This window comes from Antechinus flavipes, chromosome 2 (genome assembly GCF_016432865.1).
Source record: "Antechinus flavipes isolate AdamAnt ecotype Samford, QLD, Australia chromosome 2, AdamAnt_v2, whole genome shotgun sequence".
Lineage (NCBI taxonomy): Eukaryota > Metazoa > Chordata > Mammalia > Dasyuromorphia > Dasyuridae > Antechinus > Antechinus flavipes.
The window spans coordinates 433794307-433807540 of record NC_067399.1 but is presented as its reverse complement, the minus strand read 5'-3'; the positions used below and the strand labels follow the sequence as shown (position 1 = coordinate 433807540).

At 34.9% G+C, this 13234-nt stretch overlaps 1 protein-coding gene across 5 annotated transcripts in view; it reads right to left on the bottom strand.

The window, feature by feature from the left end:
* FAF2 (Fas associated factor family member 2) overlaps positions 1-13234 on the bottom strand; it is a 77672-nt gene that overhangs the window by 24458 nt on the left and 39980 nt on the right. For all 5 annotated transcript variants that reach the window (XM_051978992.1, XM_051978993.1, XM_051978995.1 and 2 more), the window contains 6 exons: positions 10474-10550; positions 8160-8298; positions 5766-5851; positions 5577-5668; positions 1580-1757; positions 616-787 (listed from right to left, as the gene is read on the bottom strand). In XM_051978992.1, coding sequence (XP_051834952.1) covers positions 616-787; positions 1580-1757; positions 5577-5668; positions 5766-5851; positions 8160-8298; positions 10474-10550 — 744 coding nt within the window. The remainder of the gene's footprint in view (positions 1-615; positions 788-1579; positions 1758-5576; positions 5669-5765; positions 5852-8159; positions 8299-10473; positions 10551-13234) is intronic.

Here is a 13234-nt window from a genome sequence, read left to right as displayed (position 1 = left end):
TTGCTTAGCTCCCAGGACCCTCAAAACAGTTATTAGCATTTCTTGCTGTATTGTGGTGTTAATATTAAGTAAAGGAGTGACATAGCCCTGCACTTTAGGAAAATCATTTTTAGTGGCAGTCACTTTTAGAAGGATGGACAGCAATAGAGAATGAATTGAGGAAGATAGACCCATCAGTATAATCCAGCCATGAGGTGATAGAGATCCTGGGCAGTGCCAGAGGGGAAAAGGGGTATATCTGAGATATGTTGCAAAGAGAAATCCACAGGACTTAGGAAAATTTTGGTTATAGGGGTGAAAGACAATAAAGAATCCAGGATGACTCCTAAGTGGGGAGCATGAGGAAGAGGGAAGTAAGATGTCTACTAGATATCCAATAGTATGAATACTATATCATTGAGCTTCACAGGCCCAGAGACTTGTGTTGGTCAGATGATGACAAGACTATCTAAGTGAGGATAGATATGACTAAAGGATCTGCCTTTAGTAGAATAATTTTTTCAGCCACAGAAACTGATGAAACCAGCTAAGATGTGAAGGGATCCAACACCGATTCACAATGTTTCTGATGCACTATGTTACAGTGTTAGAAACAAAAGTATCAAAGTTCCTTACCCGTCGCCGCCTCTCTTCTGCCATTTTCTGTTGCTGTACTTCTTCCTCTTTTTGTCGCTTCCGCTCACGCTCCTCTTGCTTTTTCCGTTCCTTCTCCTGGTCAGCCCGGAGGGAGGCTAAGTAGGCTTCATCTTGTTGCTGTCTCAGCACTTGGGTCTGGTTTCTCTCTTCCCTTCAAATAAGTCAAAAGGCATACAGGCAATCAATGAATGAACAAGTTCTCCATTAGTGTCTACTATGGACTAAGTGCTGGGGGCATGAGCAATGTCAATCAAGCAATATCAATTTTCAAGAATATTGAATTTTAAAAGACTATTGATGTGTATGTGCACATGCGCGTATGTATACATATACACACAAAGATAGCATAAATGTAAAGTGAGTCAATACAAAACTGAGCAGAAGGTATTTTGAGAAGCACTAGTGGCTAGTGAGGGAACAAGAACAAGATGGACAAGGAGATGTGTGAGCTACATCTAAGGAAGTGAGGGGTCCTATGAATGAGAGCTGAGGAGAAATCTACATTCTAGGCATAGGGGACACTAAAATAGAATAAAAAATAATGCTCTTAAGAATTCTTTTTCAAAGCATTTAAAAAAAAGTAATAGCTCATACCAACATGTGAGTCATGAAAACTGAATATGATTAAACATCAATCATAATTTTTTTTTACATGTTTCCTATGCCACGTACTGTGCAAGGCACAAGGAATATGAAGACAAAAATGAAACAGTTCCTGTCCTAAAGGAACATACATTCTACAAGGAAAAATAACAGCTATAGCAGGCATGTATGTAAATGTGCACAAGAGATAAAACATAAATTGTCCAGTATTAATCGATGTGAAGAAAGCAGGAAGATCTTTAATCTAATACTTCAACAGTAAGCTAGTAGCTAACATTTACCATACACTTATATGTTCCAAAAGACCTCCTATAATAGCTTCACATGGGTTGACTAGTACCTCTCTAAGCGTTCAGACACCAGGTATGTCTGGTTTGCATCCATGATGAATGTCAGTTGGTTAATGAGATCATCAGGTTGAATGAGACCTTCTAACCGACCGACCACCGTCATTCTCCGATCTTTCAACATGATCATAGCTAGGAATGGATATGTATTCTCTCGCAAAGCCTGGGACACTGCAGAAGATCAAAGAGAACAGAACACAGTTTTCAAAGCATTGCCACAAGTATTATCATTTAATCCTCATAACTCTGTGAAACAGGTAGGGTAGAATTTATGTAACAATTGAGGAAACTGAAGCTCAGACAACTTTAGTCATTTGCATGTGGCTACTGGAATGAAGCTAGAACTTGGATCTAACTAGTCTAAATTTTGAAATAAATAAGTCAGCAAATAATTAACTTTGAGATACAGCATTTTATCTCCAAGCTCTTAAATGAACTTTGTTCCTATTCACTATAAATTAAAGCAGAATCAAAACATCTTTGCTAGTTTTCCTTAGAGTGGTGATGGCACAATTGTTTAATCAATGAAGATGATTTCTGCTCAATTAGGAAAGAAGACATCTACAAGATTACAAAGCGATAGTTTCTCTGTTCATGTAGACCCAAATAAACCAGTATTCCAGGTAAGGATCTAAATACATGTAAAATTTTAAACTTCAGAACCAACCATATAATTATTGGCTAGAAGAGCAGTATTTGGGCTCTACGTGCTGTTTAATTACTAAAAAAGCTTTAGTTTAAAAAAAAAAAAAACTATAAAATTCTAAAACTTTCCTCCAAAGATCATCTTCACAAATATTTCATTATAAAATGAACTCTGTACAATAAAACTACTTGCACATAATGGCTGGTCACTCCATGACAATACTCTGGTAGCTCAATTACAAGCCCTATATAACAACCAATTCTCTAGAATAAAGGATCTCTCTCATTACTCACTAAAAAGATCAAACTCACTGTAAACACCAAAAGCTAATATTTTTACACCTCAGTAATTTTGAATTTTGGACATTCTATCAATGATTTTATTGTATTCTCACAATGAGAACTAAGTGAGAAAGGTACCATGCTCTACTTGATAGACAAGAAACTTAAAGCACAAGAAATCTGGGTGAGTTGATTAGTTATATGGATGACAAATAGCAGAATCATCCTTAAAGCCCAAGTCTCCAGACTTCTATAACTATGTTTTCTACATGACAACTTTGCAGCTGATCCTGTGTTTGGCCTGGCAGCACCATTTGAACTGTCTGATTGCTGCATCACTAATGATGGACCATAGATACTCTTTGTTAGCTTGCACCTACTCTTCTATCTCCTTTTGCACTAAATTTATTCATAGAGCATGAAGAAAATAAGTGCTCCTTAATGTTTGGTGTTGAACAGAATTCAGGATACAGGCAACATCACAAACTGCATCACTGATTCAACTTATGGGACAAGTGGGTCAGTATTTGAAATGTTATTTACATTTTCTAGACTAGTGATTTCTTCAATACTGAGGACTCTGGATGAGGAAACTATCTCTACTAATGCAAATCAACATTTCCTACAACTTAGAAAGTCTTAGAGAACTGCCTACCCCACTGAAAGTTTAACTAACTTGCCCAGGATTATTCAACCAGTATATATAAGATAGAATTTGATCCCAGGTATTTCTGACTCCAAAATTAGCTTTCTATCCACTAAGCTACTCTGCTTTTTTGAAATATAATTACCAAAGAGGTTTCATGAGAAAGTTGATCCATTGTGGTAGCACACTTTACTTTTTATGTCTTTATAACTATACAGTATTAGAAAAGTAGTTCAATATTCTCAAGAAATCTCTTTTGTAATACTACCTTAAACTGAATCCATGGCCCAAAGGTTGAATCAGTAAAACAACAACACAAGAAAAAATTTTGTTAAAAAATTATATCAAGAAACTAATCCTGCTTACACCACTTGTGTAACAGTTTTGCTTTCATTAGTCTTTATTATAATTCCAAACAAGCTTTTGCTGGCCTTTACTATAATTCCAAAACAATCTCTCAGTGACAATAAGCAAAGTGTCATGCATATATAGCAGGTGCTTAATAAATGGCTGCTGAATAAAAGAATCAGAAAAAAAATTATTCCATCCATCCATCCATTCATTTTAGTTTGTATAATTAACAACAGATAAAGGTGTGACCTTTGAAATCTATAGGACAATGGAATTTTCCAACTATCAAATGTTTTATTTTCATGGGAAACTGTGTTATCAGCACCTTTAAGAACAGTCAACTTTTCATTCTCTTTAAACAAAAAGGAAACTATTTCCTTGGCACCAGTATGAGTAGAAGAAGTCAGCAAACATTATCAAAACTGGCCTGATTAACTAATAGAAAAACTGTACTGAATATCAAATACTATGAAAAAACCATAAAATTATTCTATAGCACCATGATTTAATGCACATCCTAATGTTATCTTAGTTTGAAACGCCAAAAGCACAACTTCTGGAAATGTATTTTTGATAAATAGCACAGCAGAGATAAGAGGATTCACAGAACTATTTACTGAGAACCACTCTGTAGAACACAATCTGGATCTTCCTAATTTATATAAGCCAATCACATAACATTTTAGAAGAGCCAGAAAAGAATTGTCTTTTCTTAAGTTCAATAACAGATACCTAAATTACAGGTATCAGAGAAGGTAGATGGACCTATACAACCAATATTATCAATGCTTCCTCTTGTCAAATAATATAGTGCTATAATTTTATTGCTTAAGATTATTTTCATCTTAATATAGTGCTATAATTTTATTGCTTAAGATTATTTTCATCTTCATACGGTTTTACTAAAAAAAAAAAAACTAGAATTTATATTGAAAAATGGCTTGATGCCTCTTAACTCTGCTGTTGCTGCTTGTTAGTATAAAATATGATACTAAGCAATATAATAGATCTTTATCATTGCATAGGTCGCTTATGCCTTCAACTACTGCACTGAAGTACAAGTAACTGACTATTCCTTATATAGAAACGCTATAGCTATCCCAAGTTTTCAAGGATTACAATAAAGAAAAACAGGTGGTTGGTTTGTCATTCCAAATAACAGTGATTCTAACTTCTGTCTCTCTACTACTAAGTCTTTTCTTTGCTATTGTCAGAATATCTGCTGATTTTCACTTTTTCTTTTATCTTTTCTGCTTTATAAATTTGCTTTTCTATATTCTGTTACTTTCCCCATACTTCTCAAGTTTTCTGTGAACACCAAGAGCTATTGTACTTTTCTTTACTGACAAGGTGAGCAATCAACTTTAGAATACTGAATATAAACTTTGGCTCTTCTCAATTGGAATTTTTGTTGTTGGATGCTCAGAGGCTCCTTTGCCCCTAAAGAAGTACAATAAATCTCTGAACAGCCAAGATTTTATTGTAATAAGAATTTTACCTGTATTTGTTCATTTAGTTTAAAAGGAAAATATTTTATGGATTGACTTAGTGACATTGTTTCTTGTTTAGTTAAGAAATCCAGCCTTGTTTTTCTAGACCTTTTGAAGTCACACCAGAAGCAACCATCGAATTTATTAAGTAATAAAAAACAAGAATTAAAAAAATCAGAAAATAAGAAAACTAGATTATAAAGATTACATTAAATACACTCTTGTAGACCAAGTTAAGGAGGAAGTGTCTGAAAGTAACATAATTTTTTTTCAACTCTTTAAACCCTAAGATGAGTTGTAAGAAGACATCAAACTAAAAAGTCCCTGTTGTTAAGTATCCCTAACAAACATGACCCCTCTTCAAGGTTCAAACACAATAATATGCTGTTAGAATAACTGGTGAAGACGCTATAGTTCACTAAGACTAAAAAACAACAAGTTAATATAGCTATAATTTTATGAAGGGGAAACAAAAACAAAAAAAGTTTCACCAAATAATAAAGGAAGACATCTACTAAGTTCAATGAATCAACTGAGGCAAAGCAACATTGAGACAAAGCAACAGGCACAACTTACCCCTGTATCCTTCAGGTTTGTTTGTGGAACATGCCCAAAAAAGCATCCTATTGTTTATGAGCGAAACGACATCAGGTGAACAAAGAGTATTGCTGTTGGGAGGAAGACACAAATATGAAGATAATACATCGACTAAAAACATAAACTAAGGGAACAGAAAATAGGCAAGAAAGAAATCTTTTTACTTACCGACAAAAATCATCGGAATCTTGATGATCATCACCATGAAGATAGACCAATAGAAATCGAAGTTCTCGCTTGGCATCATTCAGTGCCTTTGTTAAACAGAAAAAGAAAAATTACAAATGGCACAGTAACATGAATCCTTAAAGTTTATAGGAAATATGAACATGGGAGTAAAAATGGAAATTTTTTTAAAAACGACTTTTTAGAATGGGTGATCTACCTTCATAACCCTTAAAAACAAAAACCGCACCTCTACTTCTTAAGCTTTGCTGCATCCTGAATTAATTTTTAACATTCCTCAATGAGAAAAGCCAATAAAAAGTTTTAAAATTGCATCAAGAACACAAAAGCAAAAAGAAAATAATGGAATTTTGAAAAATCCAATCAACAAACACCTACTGTTTGCCAGGCAGTTACTTACTAAAGAGAAAGGCAAAAACAGTCCCTGCCCTCTAGAAGTTCACATTCTAATTCAGGGAAGGGTGGGGTGGGAAGGGGAATAGGTGAGGAAAGATAACAAACAAGCAACTAAATAAGATGTGTATATGTGTGTGCGTCCCACAAACCTACATATATTTATATTTATATGTGAAGATTTTTTTTTCAGCCAAGGCAGCTACTCCTAAATACCTTGTCCAATCTAATAAGAATGAGCTATTAGTGACATTATTGGTCTATAGAGAAGAAAAAAAATTATTCCCTGGCCACATGAAAAAAGTGGTATTGTGCTGTATTCTAACTGTCCCATTCCTGCAAATAAAATAAAGTGACTACTAAATGCACAACCTATGCAGCACTCCTGGTGAGGGCACACTCTGGGATACACCAAAGGCATTAAGCAGCAGAGACTGTCAATTGCTTGAAGGGTAAGGACCATGTTATAATTCTCTTTAACTCCTACAATTTGCAATAAAGTGCCAGGCAAATAAAGAGTAGGCACTTATGGAATACTTTTTAAATGCTATTAAGCAAAGAAGACAAATTACCATCAAGAATAATAATGGTAGCAGCAAGTAGGAAAAGTATAAGAAAAATGTGGAGCATAAGAAGATCAAAAAATTTTTCTCTCCAGATATTCAAGCTACAGGAATCATGAATATATAGTATCAAGTTAACATTTCCTCCTCCCAGAAAGGTGATTCTCTACTCCTCTCCATATGTACCAGGAATGTGATCTTACTTAGCTTGAGTTAAAGCTGAAAGGAACATTAAAGAACATCTAGTTAAGTTCCTTCATCTTAGAACAGGAAACTGAGACTTTTCATGGCCAGAAAGCGAATTAAGTAGAAACACTGGGATGTGAATTCTAATCTTCGACCCCAAATGTAAAGCTTTACTAGAGCATTAAATCAATAAGCATTTGTTAAGTGCGTATTATAAGCAAGCCACTGGAAATACAAAGACCAAAAGAGAAAGAAAGGAAGAGAGGAAGAAAAGAGAAAAGAAGAATAGAGAAGAGTAGAGAACAGAAGAGAAGAGAACTGTTCTCAAATTGCTTAAGGAAATGAGGAAAAATAAGGAAAATTGTTTAAGGAAATGAGAAAAATGAGATGAGGAAAGAATGCATGGAAGCAGACTAGTCCAATGTTAAGTAATGAAATGCCACATAAGAGGACCAGAAAGATCAATTTGAGGAATGAAGAATAGGGTAAAACTAGAAAGATTGGGACCACAATGTAAAAAGCTTTAAAAATCAAAAGACTTTATATTTATCCTAGAGGCAGGAGAGAGTCATTGGTGTTTAGTGAGGGGGGAGTGAGAGAGTCAAATATATGCTTAAGAAAAATCATTTTGGCTGGTATTTTGGAGGATAATTTATGGTTTAAAGTGAGAAGAGACTAGAGGAAGGGAGATCAATTAAGAGTATTTTACAATTGTCTAGGTGGAAGGTAATAAAGACCTAAACTAAAAGTAACAGTTTGTCGAATTTGAGAAAAGGCAGGATACTAGATACATTATACAAGAAGAAAATGGTATGATTTGCCAATTAGTTGGATATGTGTAACAAGGGACAGTGAGCTGTACAGGATTGGGGGATAAGGCAGACCAAAGGTTGGAAAAGAGTAACTGACCTTGTACTCTTGCCCCCATACTTATCCTATTCTGACTTATATTAAGATTAATTTTTGAGTTATTCAAGAAAAAAGATGCCAAGACAACTATCTAGATAGAATTCTGTCACATATCTACAATGTATTGGGAACCTAGATTTCTTAAATATTCACATAAGTAATCAAGGGATACCTAGAGTGTGTGATATAAACCACACTTAAACTGAACCATAAATTTTGCAATGAAGAAACACGTAAAAAATAAACAAAAGGAAAGCTCTTCAGCTTTCCTCTGAGGATAGATTCACATCAACAAAATAGCTTCTATATTATCTCTGACACTGACCTGGCTATATGTTCCCTGGTAGAAGACAGGATGTGTCCTCCCATATTTCTCTTCAAATATGTGCATAAATGAAACGATGTCCCCAACAGGGTCAGTTACCCGACTTCGAGGATCAGGACGTATAAAACGAAGCGCAAACCTAGGGAAGAAGGACATATGTCACACGGTACCTATTTACTAAACTTTGTATAATATAGACAGCCTAAGCAAAAGACATTACCAACCAGTCCACACAGAGTCATTCAACAGGACCTAGGCACCATAATAACTGTCTATTAATAAGTGTAATTTTCCTTATCTCTTCAAAGAAGCAAATCAGGATCACAAATTTTAACACTAGTCTGAATAGACCCTATGTGCCTTTGCTCTGAAAAATCTGGACTCCCAGAGGTGAATACAGTAGTGGTGGTAGTTGATAAGACAGTTTACAAGAACTGGTAAGAAAAAAGAAGAAGAGACATAAAATAAAACAATATTAGACTGGGAGAACAACTACAAAAAAATTGCTTATTTCTATTTACTCCACTCTTCCTTTTCTTCTGGTCTCTAAAAAGATTTCAGCATATACACATGCATAACCTATCTGAATGAAGGTATATACATATTATCCAATACAGTCAAATGACTGACTTGAATTTCAAATAGTATCAACTTTCAATAGTGGTTTTCAATTACTCCTTAATTTTACTCCTAAGAGGAGCAGAAAAAATCTTTGACAGAACAGAATGGAAGAGGAAATAATGAGAGGGATTCATGATATAGACAACTATTCATTGACGTTTATATAGCACTTTTAAAGTTTCCTTAACATCAATCCTAGGAAGTGTTCAATGTGAGTTAATCATCTCCACTTTAGAGCAGAAGCAATGTAGGCCAAGAAAAGTGAAGTCACCTGCCCCTTTAAGGGGGCACAGTTGGTGAGTCATAAAGTTAAAACTCAGCCCCAGTCATTTGACTCCAAATCTAGGTTGTTTTTTATTGAAGCACAATATTTTGGTGGGAGTTTCTTTCTAAAAGATCAGATTTTATAAGTTATGTGTGCCCACAACTTTTTTCTAAACTTCTATAGACCCTTTCAATGCAAAAGCTGAGACCATCAATGCATCAGGGATGGAAAACTCAGTTATGTCATATAAAATCCAAAATTGTTTAGATAATTAATAATATTTAAATTGGTAACATTAATCATGCAAATTTCTGCAAAGCAGAATATTTGAGTGATAAAACTTTTCCTAAAGGATATAGTTAACTCAGTCTTCTTGACCACTTGTCAAAGAGGCTGAAAAGCCATTTCTGCTTAGTGATGGGACAGACCACAGTCCCTTCTGCCTCAGAGTCTATGATAAATAGGTTAAATTACACTCGTTTTTAATCAATTAAAAAGTGATGGGACCTGCTATCTTCCTGGTGAGAGAAAAAAAAAAAAAACTACCCCAAACAAAAATGGCAGCAAGCAAATTTGAAAACCTCACTATCAAGGGAGATAAAGCATGAAGCCAAAAAGCATACATGTCAAAGTCAAAAAGACAAGGCTCCTCCCCCCTCTCCCCCTTAGTTCATGTGACTCTGGAAATTCCTCTCTTTGTGGCACCAGGTTTCTTATCTATAGAAGGAGCTAAATAAGCTGATATTTCCTGGTCAAAAATCTCTTCCAACTTAGATAATATGTACACTGACTAATTAATTGATGGGCTATGCTATCTTCAACCTCCGAAAGTCATCCTTAGCTTCCTTTACTACTCTGTTCAGATATACCACCTGTACTTTAGTTTCCCCTAAAGCTGTGTTTTCGTGACATGACTGAAGATACATATGACAGATATAAGAAGTAGGCTCAGGGAGTATAATGGTATATAGGAAGAGAGCAACAGAATCATCACCTGAGTTAGGTGAACATAAGCTAGATGAGCTGCTGGAATGGTCTGGGGGCAACAAGAGAAAAAGTAGGAAAAAGTACAAAAATGGAAGGGCAACTGAAGAATATTAAAAAAGGCTGGGTGCAATGAAGAATAATTTAGGCAACAGACGGAAATGGGGAGATGCAGATGAATCTAGCAGTTCTTTAAAAATATATATAAAATCACTTTAAACAATTTCTCTAATAATATGATTATACACAAGCCCCATAAAATATTTTTGCATATTGTTAAGAATGCCTGAATAAAACACTGAATTATATGACACTCAAAATGTAAAAATTCTATAGCCAACATTTACTATGTACAATTTGTATACATATTATATTTAATATACTTATATAAACTACTTATATAAATCTCAAATTCTACCACAGTAACAAAATGTAAATACTTACCTAAATATATCAAGTATTGTGTAATAGGTAAATCGGAATGGAAGCATAATCAAGTAATAACCCCATCCTAGTAATCCCTGAAATAAAAAAAAAATTTTTGAAAGAATAAATAACACTAAATTTTTAAAAAACCAACTTAAAAAAATTAACTTCACAAGTTCAAGATGGAAGAGAGGTAAGACCAGACAGTAGATTATGTGAAAAAGACTTAGGGTTTCAGTGAACTAAATATGAGCTAAGTACGAATCAACAAAACAAATATTTTGTATTTGTACTTTATTTGTCAAAGACTGTAGACAGGGTTGGCTGTAGATTGAAATGCATGACCCATCCTGGTCATGTGATCCTAGTTGGGCAAATCAATAAAACTCTTAAGACTAAATTGTATAACACTTGCAGATCTCCACTAGTAGATCGTTTTCTTATCAAGAGTTTCCTAAATCAAGGAAATCACAGGTCTGGACCAGAACCCCCTATATTTATACATAAGTTTTAAGTTCTTTGAGGATTGGGGCACTTTAGTTTCCTCTTTTGTACTGGCAATGAGAAGTGAAAGCAATCCTAAGCTGTATTAAAAGCAGCAGTGTCAAAACTGAAAGCAATGGGATATTCTCCTGGATTCTTGCAAAAAGTGGAATGTCCAAACCTGAAAAAAGAAGATTTACTTTAATATTCTAACATAGGAAGGGTCAAATAATTGCCTTCAAGTGTGCTGATACGAAGAAGATGAAATGGGCTGGTCCTGAATGGCTCTAGGGAATAGAACTAGTAAAAAATAGGCATAGCGTAGAAAGGACTGCCCTAAAACACAGTGTTCTCTCCTGTGCCAAAGGTTTGCAAGCAAAAAAGGGCTAGATGACCACCTGTTGAATATATTGTAAGAAAAGTTTATTACAAGAAAGACTTGGACTAGATATCACTTGATGAGGAGTCTTCCAATTCTATGATTCTGGGAGACCATCTCCTAACCTTCAGAACAAAAATGTTGACCCAATATAGTATTTCTACTTATTCTCTTACAATATTTCTAACATATGGCCATATTGATCCCAGTATTCTCCCTGCTCCATTTCTATTTTCCTCTAGTATTTTTGCCCTTGAATGTAATTTTCTATTTTCATCTGGCTTTTTCTAGATGATGTGCTCTACTCTAATTCAGAAGCAATATAGTATATTGGGAATACTGTTAATCTTGTAATCAAGAGTCCTAGGATTGTCCGGAATGTGACAGTCACCAAAATAATTTAATGCAATGAACAGAATTAGTCTTAGGATGAGGTAGGTGTGAGTTCCAGTGCTCTGTCAGACAAATGTGACCCTCTAGAAAACTGTAAGACTAGAAATTATAAAGCAAGTAGAAATCATCTTTAGAAATTTCCTCACTAGCAACTATAGCAATCTAGTGTTTGACAAACCCAAAGATCCTAACTTTTGGGATAAGAATTCATTATTTGATAAAAACTGCTGGGATAACTGGAAATTAGTATGGCAGAAATTAGGCATGGACCCACACTTAACACCATATACCAAGATAAGATCAAAATGGGTCCATGACCTAGGCATAAAGAACGAGATTATAAATAAATTAGAGGAACATAGAATAGTTTATCTCTCAGACTTGTGGAGGAGAAAGAAATTTGTGACCAAAGATGAACTAGAGACCATTACTGATCACAAAATAGAAAATTTTGATTATAGCAAATTAAAAAGCCTTTGTACAAACAAAACTAATGCAAACAAGATTAGAAGGGAAGCAACAAACTGGGAAGACATCTTTATAGTTAAAGGTTCTGATAAAGGCCTCATTTCCAAAATATATAGAGAACTGACTCTAATTTATAAGAAATCAAGCCATTCTCCAAATGATAGTCAAAGGATATGAACGGACAATTTTCAGATGATGAAATTGAAACTATTATCACTCATATGAAAGTGTTCCAAATCATTATTGATCAGAGAAATACAAATTAAGACAACTCTGAGATACCACTACATACCTGTCAGATTGGCTAAGATGACAGGAAAAAATGATGAATGTTGGAGGGGATGCGGGAAAACGGGGATACTGATGCATTGTTGGTGGAGTTGTGAACGAATTCAACCATTCTGGAGAGCAATCTGGAATTATGCCCAAAAAGTTATCAAACTGTGCATACCCTTTGATCCAGCAGTGCTTCCACTGGGCTTATACCCCAAAGAGATACTAAAGAAGGGAAAGGGACCTGTATGTGCCAAAATGTTTGTGGCAGTCCTGTTTGAAATGACTGGAAACTGGAAATTGAATGGATGCCCATCAATTGGAGAATGGCTGGGTAAATTGTGGTATATGAATGTTATGGAATATTACTGTTCTGTAAGGAATGACCAGCAGGATGAATACAGAGAGGCTTGGAGAGACTTACATGAACTGATGCTAAGTGAAATGAGCAGAACCAGGAGATCATTATACACTTCGACAACGATATTGTATGAGGATGTATTCTGATGGAAGTGGATTTCTTTGACAAAGAGACCTGAGTTTCAATTGATAAATGATGGACAGAAGCAGCTACACCCAAAGAAAGAACACTGGGAAACGAATGTGAACTATTTGCATTTTTGTTTTTCTTCCCGGGTTATTTTTACCTTCTGAATCCAATTCTCCCTGTGCAAAAAGAGAACTGTTCGGTTCTGCAAACATATATTGTATCTAGGATATACTGCAACATATCTAACATATATAGGACTGCTTGCCATCTAGGGGAGGGGGTGAAGGGGGTGG